Source organism: Apiospora phragmitis, assembly GCF_038363925.1.
Source record: "Apiospora phragmitis strain CBS 135458 chromosome Unknown utg000006l:1.0-5683423.0:1.0-5690449.0, whole genome shotgun sequence".
Lineage (NCBI taxonomy): Eukaryota > Fungi > Ascomycota > Sordariomycetes > Amphisphaeriales > Apiosporaceae > Apiospora > Apiospora phragmitis.
The window spans coordinates 367,331-385,650 of NW_027117404.1; the positions used below are offsets into that span (position 1 = coordinate 367,331).

At 46.1% G+C, this 18,320-nt stretch overlaps 6 protein-coding genes across 6 annotated transcripts; 3 read left to right on the forward strand and 3 right to left on the reverse strand.

Moving 5' to 3' along the window:
* Positions 1-5,680: 5,680 nt before the first annotated feature.
* PG994_005375 (uncharacterized protein) lies at positions 5,681-6,191 on the reverse strand (the record flags this gene model as incomplete). Its single annotated transcript, XM_066856784.1, has 2 exons — positions 5,681-5,788; positions 5,991-6,191. The coding sequence occupies 2 exons, from the start codon at positions 6,189-6,191 to the stop codon at positions 5,681-5,683; spliced, it is 309 nt and encodes a 102-aa protein (XP_066716053.1).
* An 817-nt stretch (positions 6,192-7,008) lies between these two features.
* Positions 7,009-8,525, forward strand: PG994_005376 (uncharacterized protein; the record flags this gene model as incomplete). Its single annotated transcript, XM_066856785.1, has 2 exons — positions 7,009-7,819; positions 7,954-8,525. The coding sequence occupies 2 exons, from the start codon at positions 7,009-7,011 to the stop codon at positions 8,523-8,525; spliced, it is 1,383 nt and encodes a 460-aa protein (XP_066716054.1).
* Positions 8,526-9,880: 1,355 nt separating this feature from the next.
* Positions 9,881-10,961, forward strand: PG994_005377 (uncharacterized protein; the record flags this gene model as incomplete). Its single annotated transcript, XM_066856786.1, has 4 exons — positions 9,881-9,903; positions 9,961-9,969; positions 10,221-10,806; positions 10,881-10,961. The coding sequence occupies 4 exons, from the start codon at positions 9,881-9,883 to the stop codon at positions 10,959-10,961; spliced, it is 699 nt and encodes a 232-aa protein (XP_066716055.1).
* A 279-nt stretch (positions 10,962-11,240) lies between these two features.
* PG994_005378 (uncharacterized protein) lies at positions 11,241-11,792 on the reverse strand (the record flags this gene model as incomplete). Its single annotated transcript, XM_066856787.1, has 2 exons — positions 11,241-11,486; positions 11,586-11,792. 2 exons carry the CDS (start codon positions 11,790-11,792, stop codon positions 11,241-11,243), a joined length of 453 nt encoding a protein of 150 aa, XP_066716056.1.
* A 973-nt stretch (positions 11,793-12,765) lies between these two features.
* On the forward strand, positions 12,766-13,559 carry PG994_005379 (Versicolorin reductase; the record flags this gene model as incomplete). The annotated part of the gene is made up of 2 exons (XM_066856788.1): positions 12,766-12,776; positions 12,851-13,559. The coding sequence occupies 2 exons, from the start codon at positions 12,766-12,768 to the stop codon at positions 13,557-13,559; spliced, it is 720 nt and encodes a 239-aa protein (XP_066716057.1).
* Positions 13,560-15,108: 1,549 nt separating this feature from the next.
* Positions 15,109-16,685, reverse strand: PG994_005380 (uncharacterized protein; the record flags this gene model as incomplete). Its single annotated transcript, XM_066856789.1, has 4 exons — positions 15,109-15,773; positions 15,873-16,155; positions 16,209-16,506; positions 16,570-16,685. 4 exons carry the CDS (start codon positions 16,683-16,685, stop codon positions 15,109-15,111), a joined length of 1,362 nt encoding a protein of 453 aa, XP_066716058.1.
* Between the last annotated feature and the right edge of the window lie 1,635 nt (positions 16,686-18,320).

Consider the following 18,320-nt stretch of genomic DNA (forward strand, 5'->3'; position numbering starts at 1 on the left):
TATCTCTCGCTTAGGCGGCGGTTCTTCGATTATCTATTCTCGGGGAAAAGTGTGGAACATCCTCCTTTCGGGTTTCCGAAGTCGGTTCTGCCGGTCGGTCCTGTTAATATGTGAGATCGGCCGGTAGCACCAGACTTGCAAGCTTAGCTTTAAAGGATCCGTCTATTAGTATATCGATTCCGTGTTCTTTAAAGTAATTAAAGAGCTCCTTTTAAAATATACGGTTAATTTAGCCGAACTAGTGTTCGGTTTATTCGTTGAACTTTATAGTGAACGACTTCTTAAAGGAGGTCCCCTTTATTTTTAATATATAGTATTTTAAAAAGCATCGTGCGAGGTACGTCGTAAACAGTTCGGGTATTATCTCTTCGGAGAGTACGTTTAGAGGTTCGAGTTCCTAATAAGTAAGGTTGACGTTTCTTTTCTAAACTGTTAAAGGGATTCCGGTATCTTGGGATACTTCTTCGTACGTAAGCGGTTCGGGGTCTAGGGTCGTCGGTTTATTTGGGTTCGGTGCGTCCGGGCTCGATCCCGATTTGCCGACCGCGATTGACTCCATTTGGCAGGGGTTGTCGTTTTGCAGATCGTACGACAGGGTTGTCTAGGTGTATAGTTACATACAGCCTAGCTAGTCTCGCGTATAATTCGGAACCTGGTCTCTTCCTTATAATATATACTCGGGAAAAGGGGTTCCTCCTCGTACGGTTGATTTAGTTCGGCTCTTCCTCCGAATCTCTGACGGGCGGAAATTCTCGGGGCTCCTTAGCACGGTCGCCCTTACGTCGGTAAGGGCGTGGAACCGTCTCTTCACTCTTACTAATCTGTGATCGCCACGGGCAACCACTGATCAGTATTAAATAGGCTCTCGTACGTACGGTAGTTCCGGTTTTAATCGGGGTTCAATCGTTCTTATTCTATTATTTATATCTATTTCTAATGCTAGCTACGAGGGGCATCGTATGCCCCTCTTAATGAAATAGGAAAGGGGTTCGTACGAATAAGTACGTAGTACCCCTTTTAGAATAATATAAAAAACCTTAGTTCCTGCTGTTTTAACATTTTATTTAATAAAAACAGCTTAGTTTAAAGTATTAAATAATTATATTAAGATATATATTAGCACTTAATAAAAGTATCCCTCTTTTAATAATTTATAAGGGTAAATCGGTCTAAGAGTAATAGTTCCCTTAAAAACTCGATAAATTTAAAGAATAAAAGTTTAATATAAGTAATAAAAGCTAGACGAATAACGAAATCGCCATTAAATAGCTTAAAGATATTTTTATATTAGAAACCGCCTTAAACGACTAAAAAGATACTCGTTTACTTATTTTAAATAAGTATAGCAGTTATATAACCAACGATTTTATATCCTTTTATTATTAAATTAATATTTATTTATTATTTTTACCCCTTTATTTATTATATATTCTTTAACCCTTTAATATTAAAGTCTTTACTTTTATAAAAGCTTATTATTAAAGAGATCGGTTTCTTATCTTTATTAACGGATTTAGCCTTTATTAATAAAATAGAACTTCTTTATATACTATTAGAATAGTAAGAACTAAGGTTTTCTATATTACTTTAAAAAGGGTGCCACGTACCTATTCGTATAAACTTCTTTCCTATTTTATTAAGAGGGGTATACGATACCCCTCATAATTAATACTAAAAATAAATATAAATAATAAAATAAGAACGATTAAACCCCGATTAAAACCGGAATTATCGTACGTACGAAAACTTATTTAATACTAATTAATAATTACCCGTAGCGATTATAGATTAATAAGAGTAAAAAAACGGTTTCACGCCCCTATCGACGTAAGGATAACCGTGCTAAAGAGTCCCGAAAATTTCCGCCCGTTAGAAATTCGGAGGAAGAGCCGAACTAAATTAACCGTACGAGGAAGAACCCCTTTTTTCGAGTATATATTATAAAGAAGAGACTAGGTTCCGAATTATACGCGAAATTAATTAAGCTATATATAATTATATATTTAAATAACTTTATTATACGATTTATAAAATAATAACCCTTATTAAAATAGAATTAATTACGATCGGCGAATCGGTATTAAGCCCGCACGTATCGAACTTAAATAAACCGACGACTTTAAACCCCGAACTATTTACGTACGAAAAAGTTTTTTAAAATATCGAGATCTTTTTAATAGTTTAAAAAAAGAACGTTAACCTCGCTTTTTAAAAATTCGAACTTTTAAAAATACTCTCCGAAAAGATAATACCTAAACTATTTACGATATACCTTATATAATACTTTTTAAAATACTATATATTAAAAATAAAAAAAACGTTTCTTTAAAAAGCGTTTAACGTAAAGTTTAAAAAATAAACTAAATATTAGTTCGGTTAAATTAATCGTACATTTTAAAAAGAGCTCTATTATTACTTCGAAAGAAATAGAGTTAATATATTAATAAGCGGATCCTTTAAAAGCAAGCTCGCACGATTAATACCACCGGCCGCTCTCGTATATTAATAGGACCGACCGGTAGAACCGACTTCGGAAACCCGAAAAGAGGATGTTCTATACTCTTCCCTAGAATAGATAATCGAATAACCGCCGCTTAAGCGAGAGACACCCGGTCTCCGTACGGAGTAATCGTCCGCGACACCACGGGACACTTTAGGCCCGACGTCCAACCCTGGATTCCCAAGCACCTAAATGTCGTAAGATATCGTCCCTTTTCCTTCTCTAACTCCGGTACCGCCGGACCAGACCGTACGATTATCTGGTCTAGCGTACGTTACGGAATACGATATCCTTTTAAGCCGAGCTATTTATAACGGCAAAATCGATTAGAATAAGGTCGTTACCTTCTCGAAGGTATAGAGGAAGGAAAAGAACTATACCGGTAAGCCGTACGACATCTTCTATAATAAAGTATGGATATTTATCGAAATATGCCGACGGCTAGATATATTAAAAGATTAATATTATATAGTCTTTTTAAATATTCTTTTTAGCCGTGCGAAGGTATTCTATCTTAATTATATTAGACTCGAAAAGAGATAAGACGAGATATATTATTTAATAAATTCGCACTTTAATACGATAATAAATTACGCATAATATTTTACGGATTAAATAATAACCTTTTATACGAGTAAAAAGTAAGAACGTTAAGAAATAATTTATCGAGGTCTTAGAAATCCTGCTAAATAAGCTCTAGCTCGTATAATAAGCTATCGGAAAAGGATTCGAAAGAGAGATCGCTCTCTATACCTCCGTTATAAGAGCTTGTCGAGGAGTTCTAAAACTTTTATTAACCCTTATTTATTAAAAGCTAATATATAAAGCGTTATTTTCGGACCTTCGCGTATCGCTAAGTATAATAACGGATTAAAAGATTTCGAAACGATACTTAACGGAGGAACTATATCGATACCCGGCTAAAAATACGTACTTAATTAATAAACGGTTTATAAATAACCGTACGCGAGAAAACCGACTAATTTACGGTAATAAATTATTATATAATAACTAACCACTAGGATAAGAAAGTAGCTAATAACTCGTTAATACCTTTTAATTAAAGCTATTATATAAGAACCGGCAGTTCGAACGAGGAACCTGCTAAATCTATTATAAATAAGGCTATTAATTAATAAACTACTTAATTAAAAAGCGAACCCGTATAATAATCTAATACTTCTAAGCGTGTAATAATATGGAATAAGATCTCCTTACCTAGGAAGAATATAGGGATTTCGTCCGAGACTAAAAAAGGAAAAAGGAGGAGCTAAAAAACGACGGAAAGGAGTACGACTATTTCGATCTAGAAAACGTACGATAAAGTCTTATTTATTTAATAAACGCCGCGTTTTATTACCGGCTTATTAGCAAGGATATTTACTCGATAAATATTTAATTAAACTAGGAATAACGAACGAAAAAAAACTATTAATCGATATTATATCGCTCCGAGAATCGTACGAAAAAAAGGGAGATCTGTTACGATCGGCGGGTTGGTCCCCCCGCGGGGTAGCACTTAAGGCGTAGAATTGGACAGAAATAACCCGAAGAGTCATTTCCGAAGCTTTTGCTTTATGGCGCAGTGGTTAGTCCATACGCACTGTAATAAGATCTCGGAAATCTATTAAGTCGACGGCCGAAATAACCTTATAAACGCCTTTATTAAGAAATCTCTAAATAAAGCCCTCGAATAGCTAGTATTAATTAATAGGTTAACTATACGCGTAAAAGCGTACGTTCGAGAGACTAGACTCGTATAGTAAATAAAAAAAGAGGAGAGAAAGAGAGATATTTTCTTTCCTAACGAGGTATAACGTATCGCGATATATAATAACGCCTTTACTATTATTATTATTTTTATTATTATTATTATTTTTAATTAATAATAAAGAAGTAATATATATTAACGTATAATAATTTTCTTTATTATTATTATTATTATTAAAAGACTTATTACTTAATTAAGTTAATATTAAGAAGGTATAGCATTACCTATACGGCTTAAATAAGTATCGAATACCGGATTAATATAACCTATCTATACGAAACCCTTACGGAGGGAAGACTCGTTTTAAAAAGGGGAGCTGCCTAAGTTTATTATTAAAATAAAAACTGCTAATATTAGAATAATAAGAACTAAGGTTTTTTATATTACTTTAAAAAAAGTGCTACGTACCTACTCGCAAGAACCCTTTTCTTATTTTATTAAGAGGGGTATACGATACCCCTCGTAGCTAGTATTAGAGATAGATATAAATAATAGAATAAGAACGATTAAACCTCGATTAAAACCGGAACCACCGTACGTACGAGAGCCCATTTAATATATACTATATTAAAGCTTATAAAAAGGCTTTATTAGCTTAGAATATTAAGGGTAGTTAATATAGTAATAGTTTTTAGCTCGTATATATTATTAAGCCACTTACTAGCCCTCTTTTATTCGAAAACAATAATTAAAAGTAACTAAAAGAGATAATATAAGCCTTAGTTAATTAAAATAAAACCCTTATATTTATTTAAACTTTTTTAATTAATAGTATATTATAATTAATATTTAAAAAGTGTATGAATTTAAAGCGACTTTATTATATAATGTTAACTATTTAAAAAGATTTAAAAAAATACTAAGAAAAAGATTATTTATTAATTAATATAGAATTATAATTATAGTCTTTAAAAGAGAAGTTAAAGCTTATAAGGCTACGAAAAATATAAAGGGTATAAATTAGTTCGAATTTAAAATTTATATTAATTAAAAGCATATAACGTATAAAAGAGAGACTAGATTAAGTTAAAATTAAAGAATTAAATTCTAAAAAATCTATTATATTTATTATTAAAAACGATTACATTATAGTCTAAAATTAATAAAATAGTTACTATTTAAAATTAGTAGTCGATTTATAATTACCATTAATTTTTAAGGGGGGTCAATTACAAGGGGGGGATTACGGGGTGACATACGTTACTCTTTACGTACTGAGGATATCCGCTTTCTATAAATTATAGAGTGCTTCCAAATGTTTTCAAACTGATTTCACAGAACGACCCTCTCTTATGGCAGAGCAACCATAGCCACCCCCTAACAGCTCGGCTGTCAGGCTTCTCATGGTCGATGGCCGTTGTGTACTCTTTGCTAGACATGGCCGCCGTGCCGCACCCGCGCTTGATCATCTACTGGAACTCATCCAGAGCCTCCCGTAGGCTCTGCTCATCGCCTTTGTCGATCTTACCAATGGCCCTGGCGAGATTGAGCCCGTCCTTCATGGCGTGGCAGCCACCCTCGCCTCGGGAAGAGGTCATGACGTCTACACAGTTTTTCCAAATTGTTGGTTAGCATGATGGCTAGCACCTGCTTGTCAAGGCAAACGGTGTGTACAATCACGGGAGGATAGGGGCGGCCTCCCGATTCTGCAGGAGTAGAAAAGAAAAGTCCAACAAACACTTAGGCGCAGCATCCCCCAGAAGCGTGGCCCCGGCCCACCGGCAGCGCGTCCATGATCAGCGTGTGGAGCCGGACCGGCGGCCGCTTCATGCGTTCGGCCGCGGCCTTGCCGATGACGCGCCGGCCCCGCTCGAAGACTTCGAAAGATATTCCACGCTTCCGCAAAGCTTGAGCGAGGCTAAGGCCACCAAGACCAGCACCCAATATCAGGACATGGGGAGAAGATCCGTTGAGACACATGTTTTCTCGATTTCACCAACTGTGTGGTGACTTGCATGCTTAAGAGACGGTGTTAGAGTAAAACTTGTAATAAAACTCGTTGTTTGCATTAATTATTTGTCTCTATTCTAGGTTTGGTTGAGCACTTTGGTTCATTCATAGAACGCAACTTACGTAAGGGTCGGGTAAACTTATATTAAGTGGCGGGTACTCTCCCGTCTCATCCCTGAACTCGTTGTGTTTTTATTCTCGTCTCAAGTGCCCTTATACCCGAATGGTCCGCAGTTTTGGGAAGCCTCACGAAGGTTAGCGCAGTCCAAAGCATCGCGGTTACCCTGTTTTACAGTACGTGTGCAGAAATGTTAGTTTCCCGAGAGCTTAACCTTTTCCAGCATATATAACGCCTACATTTTCGACTACACCTGCCAACGGGGGTTAAAGCCCCTCGGGAAACAGTGGAGGGGTGTTAACATTTCTGCACACGTAATGTATAGCCTGCTAATACTTGCGCTGTTTCGAGTGACCCCGGAAACGCATACCGTTGCCTAGATCAGGAACATATAACCCTTATGTTAGAAAAGCCAAGATATACTCCCTGGACGGAATGCATTGAGTCCCCAGCTAACCTAGTCAAAGGGTGTCGCCCGCTTAGATCCACTATCGAATGGCCACAATATTAAGCCTCTGCTACACTAACCATAGTCACTGAATAGAACCGGTTTGGCGTAAGTAATTTACAAGTCTTCCTCAAGGATTTAAAGGGTCCTTTTCCTTTACTGCGAACTACTATCATACATTGCATATCACAGGCTTCGCTCAAATCAATCTTGCACCCAACATGTCCAGCGACAATATAAATACCTCCCCAGCTGCGGGCCTTGAAATTCGCTACCTTATAGCTTGTCCTCGCAGCGGATCAACACTTTTCATGAGAGTGTTCGGCGAATCGAACGTTTGTGCTATTACCAGTCGCTTGATGTTAACAGGCTCTGCAGCAATTGGGAAACAGTTCATTCCGGATTACACGATACTTCACGACCCTCTCCATCACCAAGTCTTCCGCCGCGCTGTCATGGAGGGCAAACGCATTTTGATCTGCAAAGAGGAGCTGGGCAATGACACCCAGAAGGGCGAGTGCACCTACGATATGCTTCCTGACCCATCCGACTACTCCACCGTCTGGCCCATCTTTCTAATTCGGGATCCCATACGTGTCTTCGACAGCTGGAAGGAGATGGGCTGGACAAACATGCAGAGCTTGATTGACTGCTTCAACAACTTGTTTCGAATGCTCCATCAGGCAGACTCCAGCGCGATATCCTGTTTGCTCTACGAGCAGTTGGCAGGAAACCCCCGGAGAGAAATCGAGAAGGTCTGTGCTCGCTGGGGTGTTCCATTCACTGACACTATGCTGGATTTCTCCAAGCCGTTTGGCTCCTCCTTCGTGCTCAAGAGCGACAACGAGAAGAAGATCTACTGCGACAGCAAACCCTTGGGTTTCTTCTCGACCGTTGAGGAGAACTCTACAATCGTCAAGGATGTGGCATGCCACGGCCTCCTCTCCAACGACGAGAAGAATGCCATCGAGCAAGCAGTCGGAACCCATTACATTTCGTGCTGGCGAGACCATGCCAAGCGCCCCCCACGACGTCCTTACCGAGAAATCGTGGATTGCATTTGACCTCGATGACACTCTGCGTGAGTTCCGTCTCGCCTCGTCCGCAGCAACCGGCAAAGCATTGGAGGCTATTCGAGACCAGTTTGCACTAATTACCCCTGCCAGATCTGAAGGACGTCTATGGCCAGGTCTTGCGAGAGTCCACTTCCAACGCCTTCTCTGATGGAAAAGCATCACACGAGTACAGACGAGCTCGCTTCATTGCCGTTGCTGACCGCTTTTCCATCTCCTTGGACAACCACTTTGTTATGCACCTTCTTCACATCTACGAAGCAACCCTCAAGGAGTCACTCGAGCTAAAGAGTGGCGCTCTTGAGCTCCTCTCAACCCTCAAGCGCCTTGGGAAGAAAATTGCTATCATCACCGAGGGTCCCCAGGATGCTCAGGAATGGACGGTTGAGAATCTTGGGTTGAACGGCTATATCGACTTCCCAGCCACCACCAACTACTTCAAGGTTAGCAAGACGGAGGGCCTCTTCACAATAGTGTTACAACAACTTGGTATCCCGCCATCCGAGATGGCCTACGTAGGTGATAGCAAGGACCGTGACATGACACCCGGCATTGCGGAAGGCCTGTTCTGCATTCACCTTTCCGAGAAGAAGAACTGTGACCTGGAGGCATATCCACCTTGCATCAATACACTCAATAAGTTGACACATGTTCTTCAGGTCTAGACTACCATGGACTGATGAATGATATGGTTGCTGGCCTGTGAAGGAGGGGGACAACTCCCTGGTGGATACTTGTGGTCTTTTTGAGGATTGGAAACCAAGTTTGTAACACCAGATTGGGCAGAATATTGGGGCATGGATCTCGAATTTAGTGTGGGGGATGCACCCTGAACACCTAATTGGTTGCGCACTCAAAAGACCAACAAGAACCAGTGGTAGATCGAGCTGTAAGCTTCACTACATGGAAGAACAGGTTCAATTTCCACAGTAAACATAGATCAATCTGGACTCTATCAATCAGATACTACGCTAGCTATCCATGTCGAGCCTTGCACCCAGAAACGTGGAGTGAGTAGATGCCGGAAAGTAAGCGGACTCCTGTTCGACGAAAGCGGAATTGACCCGAGGTTCTGAGCCAGGAATTCCGAGTTCCGAGCCTTGACTCCCGCTTCGGTTCCCGATTTCCAATTCCCCGAAAACGTCCTGTCCCCTTCAATCAATCACTTTGCCCCGAGCAAAGGCGTCGTGGACCAAGCTACATGCAGTCATGCCCATCACCAACAGCCCTCGGACCACGCTCAGTTCAACATTTAATGCCACTGCTGACTCAGACGCGGACTCGTAGTTTAGTCAGAGCAAGGTGTTATTGGTTGGGATGCCGCGGAGATTGATAATGGGGACAGCGACGGGGGTCAGAATCGTTAGCTACCAATGCCGCCGAACGGAATTGGCCACAAGGTGTGTGCTGTCATGAGTTGACTTTCATGCTGACGTTTCATGAGTGAAAATGAAGTCAGGCGACGATGAGGCGACGAAAGAATGCTGGGTTATTTGCGGGCGGACTTGGCGGTGCTCGTATCCACGTTTCGTGGGTTGGGCCATGTGAGAAGTAATTGCTGGTGGGAAGAAGGTATGGAAGGCGTTGCCTTTCTTGGACCACACAGTCCGCGTCGTGTGAGCCCAAGAAGACCAAGAAGGAGCAGCGTTGCCTTGTAGGAAAGACACACCTGTCACTAACCGTCTATCTGTCCCACCTCCTTCCAGTTTGTTGAAGAACAGCAAACAGCAAACAAAAACAAGTGTCACGTCACGCAGTATCCCACACGGTCAAATGCCTCGAAAACATGAGTACATTCTTACGTGCCCTCCAGGAAAACTCTCGCACACTTGGAGTTCGCATCAGTGGGCTGCAAACTCGCAGATTTAGTCCAACTAACACACTATCACAGTATCATTTCCGATGTCATGGTTTTTCACTTCAGAATTGATCGGCGTCGGGTGTGCGTTTTCGTTTTGCGTATGGTCCTTTTTGCAGTGGTAGCAGCAGTGCTAGCACGGCTCTTGACGTTTTCGACGACATGGTTTCAGCACTACCGGCATGGTTCGTTTCCTCTCCTTGATCTACACGCTACTACCACGTTCGCCACCCTGTTTACAGGAGCGATGAGTATGTTAGGGCCAAATCAGCAACTGACAATAGCTCGCTCAGTCGCCCAGACAGCTCGAAAAAGCGCCGTCCCGTCTCCTAGCGATGTAGACCTGGCCATTGTGACAGCGAAACTGCCCAATGAAGATGTTCAATGGATTCATGAATTGCGACCAAGGTAACCTTCTGATCTACTCCTACCTCCCTTATCTCAGCCTTGCTCCGCCCTATTCCCAGCAAGGAATTTCAGAACACTGACCAATCTGGATCAGGTGGACGCCATACATATACACAGTCGCCGATCCACCCGAGCCGGGATACAAGCTTATACCTCCCATTCGACGAGGGCGCGAGGCCATTGTATATCTCGACTTCATCGTACGCTACTACGACAGCCTCCCGGGAATCGTTGCCTTCGTGCACCCGACTCAGGAGCAATGGCACAACGAAGTAGAAGACCTTGGCCCCTTAACCGGTAGAATCCTCCGGTACCTGCGTATCGACTCCGTCGAGCGCCTGGGCTACGTCAACCTGCGATGCAAACACGATCCGGGCTGCCCGGTCAGCGTCAGCCCGCTGGAGCCCACCGAGACGGACATTCAGAACAAGGACATTCGCATGTACTTTGCCGACGTCTACGCATATCTGTTCTCCGAGCAGGAGAATGTGCCCGCCCATATTGGCGGCATCTGCTGCGCACAATTTGCCGTGTCGAGGCAACGCATCCGCCAGCGGCCGAGGGCCAGTTACCAACGCATGCTGCAGTGGTGCGCAACCCAGAATGTCACGGACAGCTTTGGGGGGCGGATGGGTGTTCGAGAAGGTTTGGCATATCATCTTCGGCATGGAGCCACTGTAGTAAGTGCAAGGCCGTCGTTGAGTCATGCAATATTTTCCTTCTCTCTCATACATTGTCGACTGAAACAGAATAGCTGCCCCTCGGTGCAGCAGTGCCGACTGGATTTATTCGGCTGGTCTGGCGGCCAAGTCGAGCAAGGAACCAGTATAAGTAATCTTGACCCAAGGGTAACAGTAGGATGGCTCACTAGCAAATGAGGCTCTATTCAGCTTTCACCCTCGAATTTTGACAAAGGGATGTAGATTGTAAGTGACAAGTTGAAGTTAATAACAGGGTTAGGGGTTTGAGCAAAGATCAGTTGGATTAGGACTTTCTACACAACAAATTCAAGACTTTCGGCTTCAATGACGTATTCCCTGATAGTAAATGTGTTTGAAGGCCAATCCAAGGTCATCCTATTGCCATATGTATGCAGTGCATAAACACAGCCAGATCAATGAGCTGGTGCCCCGCGTGTCTCGGCGAGATATTGCTGAAACTTGGGGAAGAAGCTACGATAGAAAGCAGAGTCTACCATCTCGTCCAACTTGTTGATCTGGGTTCCATCTTCGGTGAACGATATGAACAGAGCGTAGTCAGTTGCCCATTTCTCGTCTGGCAATGGCGTGTCCGCTGTCGAGGTGGCATACACAGCGGCAGTCCCTCGGACCGCATCATGAACAGCCTCCTTGATCTCCAACTATTCCACATAGCAATGTTAGCTGACGATACTCTCTTGCCCTGTTGGTGTTTGGTGGCCCATGTAGCGTGTCGACTTCTGAAGTTAGGGGTTACTGACCTTCCAGTTGGTTAGACTCGAGGTCAATATTGGGTAGATGCCGGCGGCCTCCGCCCTCGATCTGACCGCTGCGCCCAGGGAATAAGGTAGCAGTCGCTGCTTGAACTCTTCTGACCAAAGCTCGATGGTTGTCCCCACGTCCTGGGTTCGCCAGGCGTCAAGGAACTTGTTCAGCGTGGCGGCTTGGACTTCGGCTGGTGAAGTCATGATATCTACAGTCTTTGGTGGTGTTTCGCGAGTAGAGATAGTAACTGAGCGGCCATACAGTTGTTTTGTATTATCCTCAAGAGGCCTAAAGATGAACTCGCGAGTTATACCTGTGGTAATACCCCGTACTGGTGTACTTGATCACCTTGCTGACTAACAATCGGACTATTGCTTATTCAAGACCTTCCCGAACTGGAACTCCGAACTGCCCGACATCTCCGCCCACTGGCTCCGTGGGGCAATGGTGAAAGGGGAGACGGACGCGGAAGGATGATGCCATGAAAGCATGCGCACTGGTTTACTGCTCTTTCTCCATGGGTGACTAAACATTGCCATGGTTACTGATCTGTTTACTTCAACTGGGTACCCAAGCAATTGGCCTGGTAGGAAACGTTCGGGTTCAATTGAACGTCTATCTAAATCTTCTATGCCCTTGAGATATGCCGCTGTTGAATCCGGATGTAGCAATATAATTTTGATCACCCTTTCTATAATATGCTTGCCGTGCTACAATCCTCCTATTGATGAGACCCTATCGATGTGGTAGCCTCACTTAGAACTGAGCTCATTGCCTTGCGTCCAGAATACTACTTGGAATAATGCCAACGAAATAAATGAACAGTGATTCTAAAGTTTACTGAGAAACGGCTTTTAGCTGCAGTGTATTACAATAGAATATTAACCAATAGAGATGATTCCGACTTGGTCAGACCCGACGGTGGGAGACATACACCCCAGGAGCGTATTGCATTACCAGTGAAGGATCCACCAAGGCCGAAACCCCGAGCAACCAGATTTCGGAACGCGATCTTTGTTAGAGAAGACGGAAAACTTGTTAAGGGTAGAGAAAGAAGGCAAGTTTCACCCTTCATTCAACACTACTTCCTCAGATGATATCCCAATTTTCATAGTCGTCATCCCTCCCATCTCTGACTTGTTCATCATCATTTCGTAAGCATAGTCAACTCAACACATGTCGTTCCTGTATCACACACAATCATTTCAATATCGACACAAAATAACAACACCGTACATTCCCGGCCGCCTCGACGGCAAAGTGGCACTCGTCACCGGCTCTGGCCGCGGCATCGGCGCCGCCATCGCCCTGCAGCTCGGCCGCCTAGGCGCCTAGGCGCCAAGGTCGTCGTCAACTACGCCCACTCGGCCACGCACGCCGAGCAGGTAGTCGCGGCGATCCGGGCCGCCGGGTCCGACGCCGTGGCCTTCGAGGCGGACGTGCGCCAGGTGGCCCAGACGGTGCAGCTGTTCGAGTCGGCGCTGGCGCACTTCGGCGTGGGCCGCCTCGACATCGTGCGCAGCAACTCGGGCGTCGTCAGCGTCGGGCACATGGGCGACGTGACCGAGGAGGAGTTCGACCGCGTCTTCGGCTTGAACACGCGCGGCCAGTTCTTCGTCGCGCGCGAGGCCTACCGCCGCCTCGACGAGGGCGGGAGGATCGTGCTCATGTCGTCCAACACGGCCAAGGACTTCACGATGCCGCGGCACGCGCTCTACGGCGGGTCCAAGGGCGCCATCGACTCGTTCGTCCGGGGCTTCGCCAAGGATGCGGGAGACAAGAAGATCACCGTTAACGCCGTCGCCCCGGGCGGCACCGTCACCGATATGTTCCACGAGGTCTCGCAGCACTGCATCCCGGGCGGCGAGAAGTACTCCGCTGAGGAGCGCCAGGAGATAGCGGCCCACGCTTCGCCTTTGCACCGCAATGGTACCCCGAGGACATTGCCAAGGTCGTCAGTTTCCTCGTGAGCAAGGAGGCCGAGTGGGTTAATGGCAAGATTATCACCCTGGGTGGCGGAGCGTAGACAACAAGATGAACGGTGTTCAGCTTTCATCGGGTATAGACTTGAAATTTACAAATTGACCGCGCGAATTTGCCTACCTTTACCCTGTCTTGCCCGTTGTTCCTCTGTCTACGGCACTATCATTGCATTTGGGGTATTGTAAACCCAATACCCGACGCCTAGTGCTGCTCAGGGGAAACTATTCTACAGGCACTTCTGGCGTAATGAAAGAAAAGGAATCTCTAGCACATGCGCAAGTCAGAACTGATGCGATATTTATTCGCTGACGTAGGCCAAATTGTAAACTGTATCGTCTAAGAGGCGGATCCAATCAAGAGAGAGCCCAGTACGACAAGGATCACGATATTGCGGATGTGGACCCCCAGGTTCGTTCCCTTCGGGTGGTCATACAGGACTTTCGTGTCGGCAATCCCCGCCCAAGTCCAGCAGAGTAAGAAGATCCCCAACGGCTTCTTTTCACCCAGCAATGCCATAGTCCAGACAAAGATCCCAGCCCCGATGTTTCGTCCGGTAGCGGCAGGCATGAGTACCCAGGCCTCCGGGGTGGCGGATCCGAGGCCGTAGACTTCCGCCACTTTTGCGATATCAATGAGCGGAGTCCGATGACTATACAGCGGTGGAGCATAACGGCAGACTTACTTTTTGGGACGTTGATAAAAGTTCCAAACACACCGGAGAATATCAAAAGGGAGCCGACGATCATGCATGCCCCGTCCAGCAAGTAGGGGAAGTAGGAGGTCAAGGATTCCGATACCATATCGTCTTTAGGTTCATTAGAATAACTGGAACAGGGATTGTCACCTCAGTACGCAGATTTGAAGACATTAAACAAAGCAGATCGATAGAGCTATATAGTCCCGGTTCCCGGCACTTTCGGAGTTACTGGGTGCCCCTCGGTACATCTCAATTTTCCGGTCGGACCGGGCCAGTCATGAACTCGGGCCCCGACGAACTTGCTTATTCAACAAATTGGGGAAAAGATAACTCAGCCACATTTGCATGGAACCAGACTGCTACACCTACGTTTAGCAACTATCCGTACCAACAAAAGTTCGCCATAATCAAAAGATCTGCGGCATGAAACGAATGCCGCCCTATCTCAACGCATGGAATATTGGCCCATGTTCAGTCTGGTGTTTTAAACACCAACAATTGGGAGATGACCCTAGTACCATAATGGAGTATATCAGGCAGTCAACGAACCTATTTTGCTGGGAGTCTCGACTTGCTACTGTTATTGACAAGCGGCGTCAGCAATTGCCGTTACCCCTGGGCCCAAGTCTCGGCTTGCGCTTGTCCGGCATGTAGTCAGACGTGATTGGTGGTTTCTCTATTGTATCCAGTTATCGACGTCTTGGCTTTGGTATGGTATTCCTTCTAATGTGAGGTTGAAAAGGTATTGAAGTACATGTGGACAAATAGATGGCCAAAAAAGTGTCGACAACTCTAGCCAGAGAAGGTAAATTGTTGAATAGGCTCGGTTCTTGCTGAATTCAAGGCTCTTCTCCGTCACCCTGAAGCACACTACTATATTCCGGCTCGGGGTGCAACGGCTTCGGTTCCTCGACATCTTGGCGCAAGATGTAGCGTCTCAACCACCAAGGCAAGTACTCGCCTACCTGATACCGCGCAAAGGCCTGCGTTCGGACCGAGAAAACGTCATCCAGCTCATCCAGCCCCCGTTGCCGCGTCTCGGGCACGAACAGGAAGACCAAGACGAAAGCCACGAGATTGAAGAACGCATAGAGGACGAAGGCCCCTTGGGTGCCCAAGGCCGATTCGAGTCTGGGGAACGTCAGCGACAGCACTGCTGCCCAGAAGTTCGTGGTCGCCACAGCTAGAGCCATGCCGAGCTCCCTGTGGGATAGTGGGAACACCTCAGCCGAATAGGAGTTCGGGACCGGCCCCATGCCAGGCGAGTACAGAGCGCAGAAGACGTAGATCAAGACTGCCTGAAGCCCAAAGTGTGCCAGGTTGTCCGCGGGTATGCTGAAGGTCAGCCCTGCGCAAAACATGGTAAGGGCCATAAGTGGCAGGGTAAGGAGCAGTAGCGAACGTCTTCCAAGCGTGTCCATTGTCCAGATAGCGGGGAAGGCACCCAGAAAGTTGACGAGTCCAAAGAGAACGGAGGCCACGAGAGCTCCAAACCTCGAGAAGCCTGCATCCAAGAAAATGGATGATGAGTAAAACGAAATGATGTTTATACCGCAAAGCTGCTGCGATATCATGACCGAAAAGGATGCTAGTGTGGCTCAACGGATGCGTGGGATGGAGTAGAGCTCCATAAACTGTTTGACAAAGGATGGCTTCGACGTGTGATCATTGCTACTCGCCTTGGCCAAGAGATAGGCAGCGTATACTTCTCTGGCGGCCTGAAGCTTCGTATTTCGAAGTCGGCACAATGCCTCAAACGCCTCTGCATATCGCAACTTCTTTATCAGCCAGACTGGGGACTCCGGGCACTGGAAGACCAGACTCGCGAGAGGTATGACTGGTAGGGCGGGCGCCATGAGCTGCAGTCTCCATGTCATCTCCCCGAACTATTCAAGAATCATTAACAACTCGCCTCGAACCGTGGTGAAAGCCTACTCACACTGAAGAATGCCACATTTGCCAGAAAGCCCGCAAAAACGCCAAATGCGACCCACATCTGCCACGAGACGGCGAGCCCACCCCGGATGGACGGAGGAGCGCACTCGGCGGCAAAGATGGAAACCGTACTGGCCCCGATGCCCAGACCGATACCAACCACGACACGGAATAGCAGGAGCTGGGGCCAGCTTTGACTTAGCGCAGACGCGATATTGGAGAAAAGACACAGCAAGGCGCCTGCAAAGACAGCGCCACGTCGGCCAAAACGGTAATTGAGGGGCTCGGAAAGCCATGCACCGCTGTGAGGATGATCATAGGTTAGCAACGTAATCGGCAAGATGGGTTTGGATGAAGCCCCTTACACAAGCGCGGTACTTAAATAGATGGCGCTATTGATGAGGCCGACGAGCAGCGTGTCTTTGAAGTCCGAGGAGCCAATGCCAAACTCCTTGGGGAAGTAGAGGTTGGCGCCATTCATGGAAGCTTGAGCCCATCCTTGTCAATCGCACCAATAGAACACACCAGTATGGTGAAGTAGAGTGTTTTGGGTTGCATCCATTTTCGATCGGATTCAGACTCCAGAGCTTGGAGCTCTGCGGTTGTGATGTTGGGGATCTGATCTACCGGCACGTCGCCCTACCGGCACGTCGCCCTACCGGCACGTCGCCCTACCGGCACGTCGCCCTACCGGCACGTCGCCCTGTAGTAAGATAGCGGCTTTCTTAAACAGGTCAAGATATCCCGATAGACCGTGCTGTTTCAAGAAACCGTCGACCATATGATGCTGGACGGAGTTTCGAGTACATTGTTGTAGGTTTTCAACGGATGAGTCAGTGGGTGAGGCCGTATCGGAAACGGTGTCGTCACAATCCTCTCTCGGCAGCGTATCGTAGTTGTGCATGTCATTCGTAGACTTGTTTAGTTTAATCAAAAAACTGATGGAGAATATTGAGGAAGTTTTGCCGAGAGAGTCGATCATGAAGGCGAACAGAGAATATGTGGGCAGTGGTAACTGACGTGAAACGCGACTTTGTTGAGTGTCTCGTGCACGACAGTGGATGGCTTAGCTGCAGGCACGAGACACCCGAGATCCATCTTACATTACGCAGATAAATGCGAGATCGTGGGTGTGCTCCGTATATTTGGCAAGATCCACATCATCGCATCTCACTTCACATAATTACAACGTGTGTGCATATGAATGCCTCCGATCTCTGATGGACAGCAGGAGTAAGGGTACTCTAGTTCTGAGAAACCATTGGTGAACCCTGATTGACGTTTACCTCCAAAAAGCCGGGGTCCGGGCACCCCACCCCCGACTTGCCGGCCAGCCCCTCAGCCCCTCTCTACCCCTCCCCCTTTTTGATATGGTTTGAACTTAAGCTTAGTGCCAAGACAATCACCAATCAGCACACAAAATTAAAAGGAGACCAACCATTTTTGCTCGGTGCCCCTCCCCTATTCCCTGACCGATATCCTCGTCCCATCAATCAGTCATTCGACGAGCCTCAACCTTAAGTAGACGTCGTACGATCAATGTGCACTGTCTAGAAAATACGAGGTCCCGTACATATATCCTCTCCCTCCGCCCACTTCTCCTCAATGTTTCCCGCGCTACATTCAGAAGCCAGAAGTCCTCTCCAGGGGCCGCGACAAGATTAATAGCCACTGGGAGAAACTCATCTGTCTCTGCGGCTCTGGATGTGTACCCAACCTCCCCAATCGGCAGCACGATGTCAGGCGAGCCGAGGATGGGTGGCAGGTAAAGCTGGTCAGCCCCGGGAGGATTGCGGGGGATTGGGCCACTGTATCCCGATAGTTCGGTTCCACCTTCGCAATTGGCAGCACCAAGAGCGCTCCCTTGGACTGGAAGAGATGCTGAAGAGGCCAGCCTTTGTAAACCTCGCGCTTTCGCAGAGCTTCGACGTGCTCTGCGTGGCTGACAGAAGCCCCCACCTTCCATCTTTCACGGACAAACGGGATGACGTAAGGAGAACGGCGGTACTTCTGAGCGAATTCGTCCCTAAATGCGTCCGTAGAATGATAGTAGCTGTAGTAGTAGGTATGTGCGATGACATCCTGCAGATAATCATGAAGCGACTCTGTGATGCCA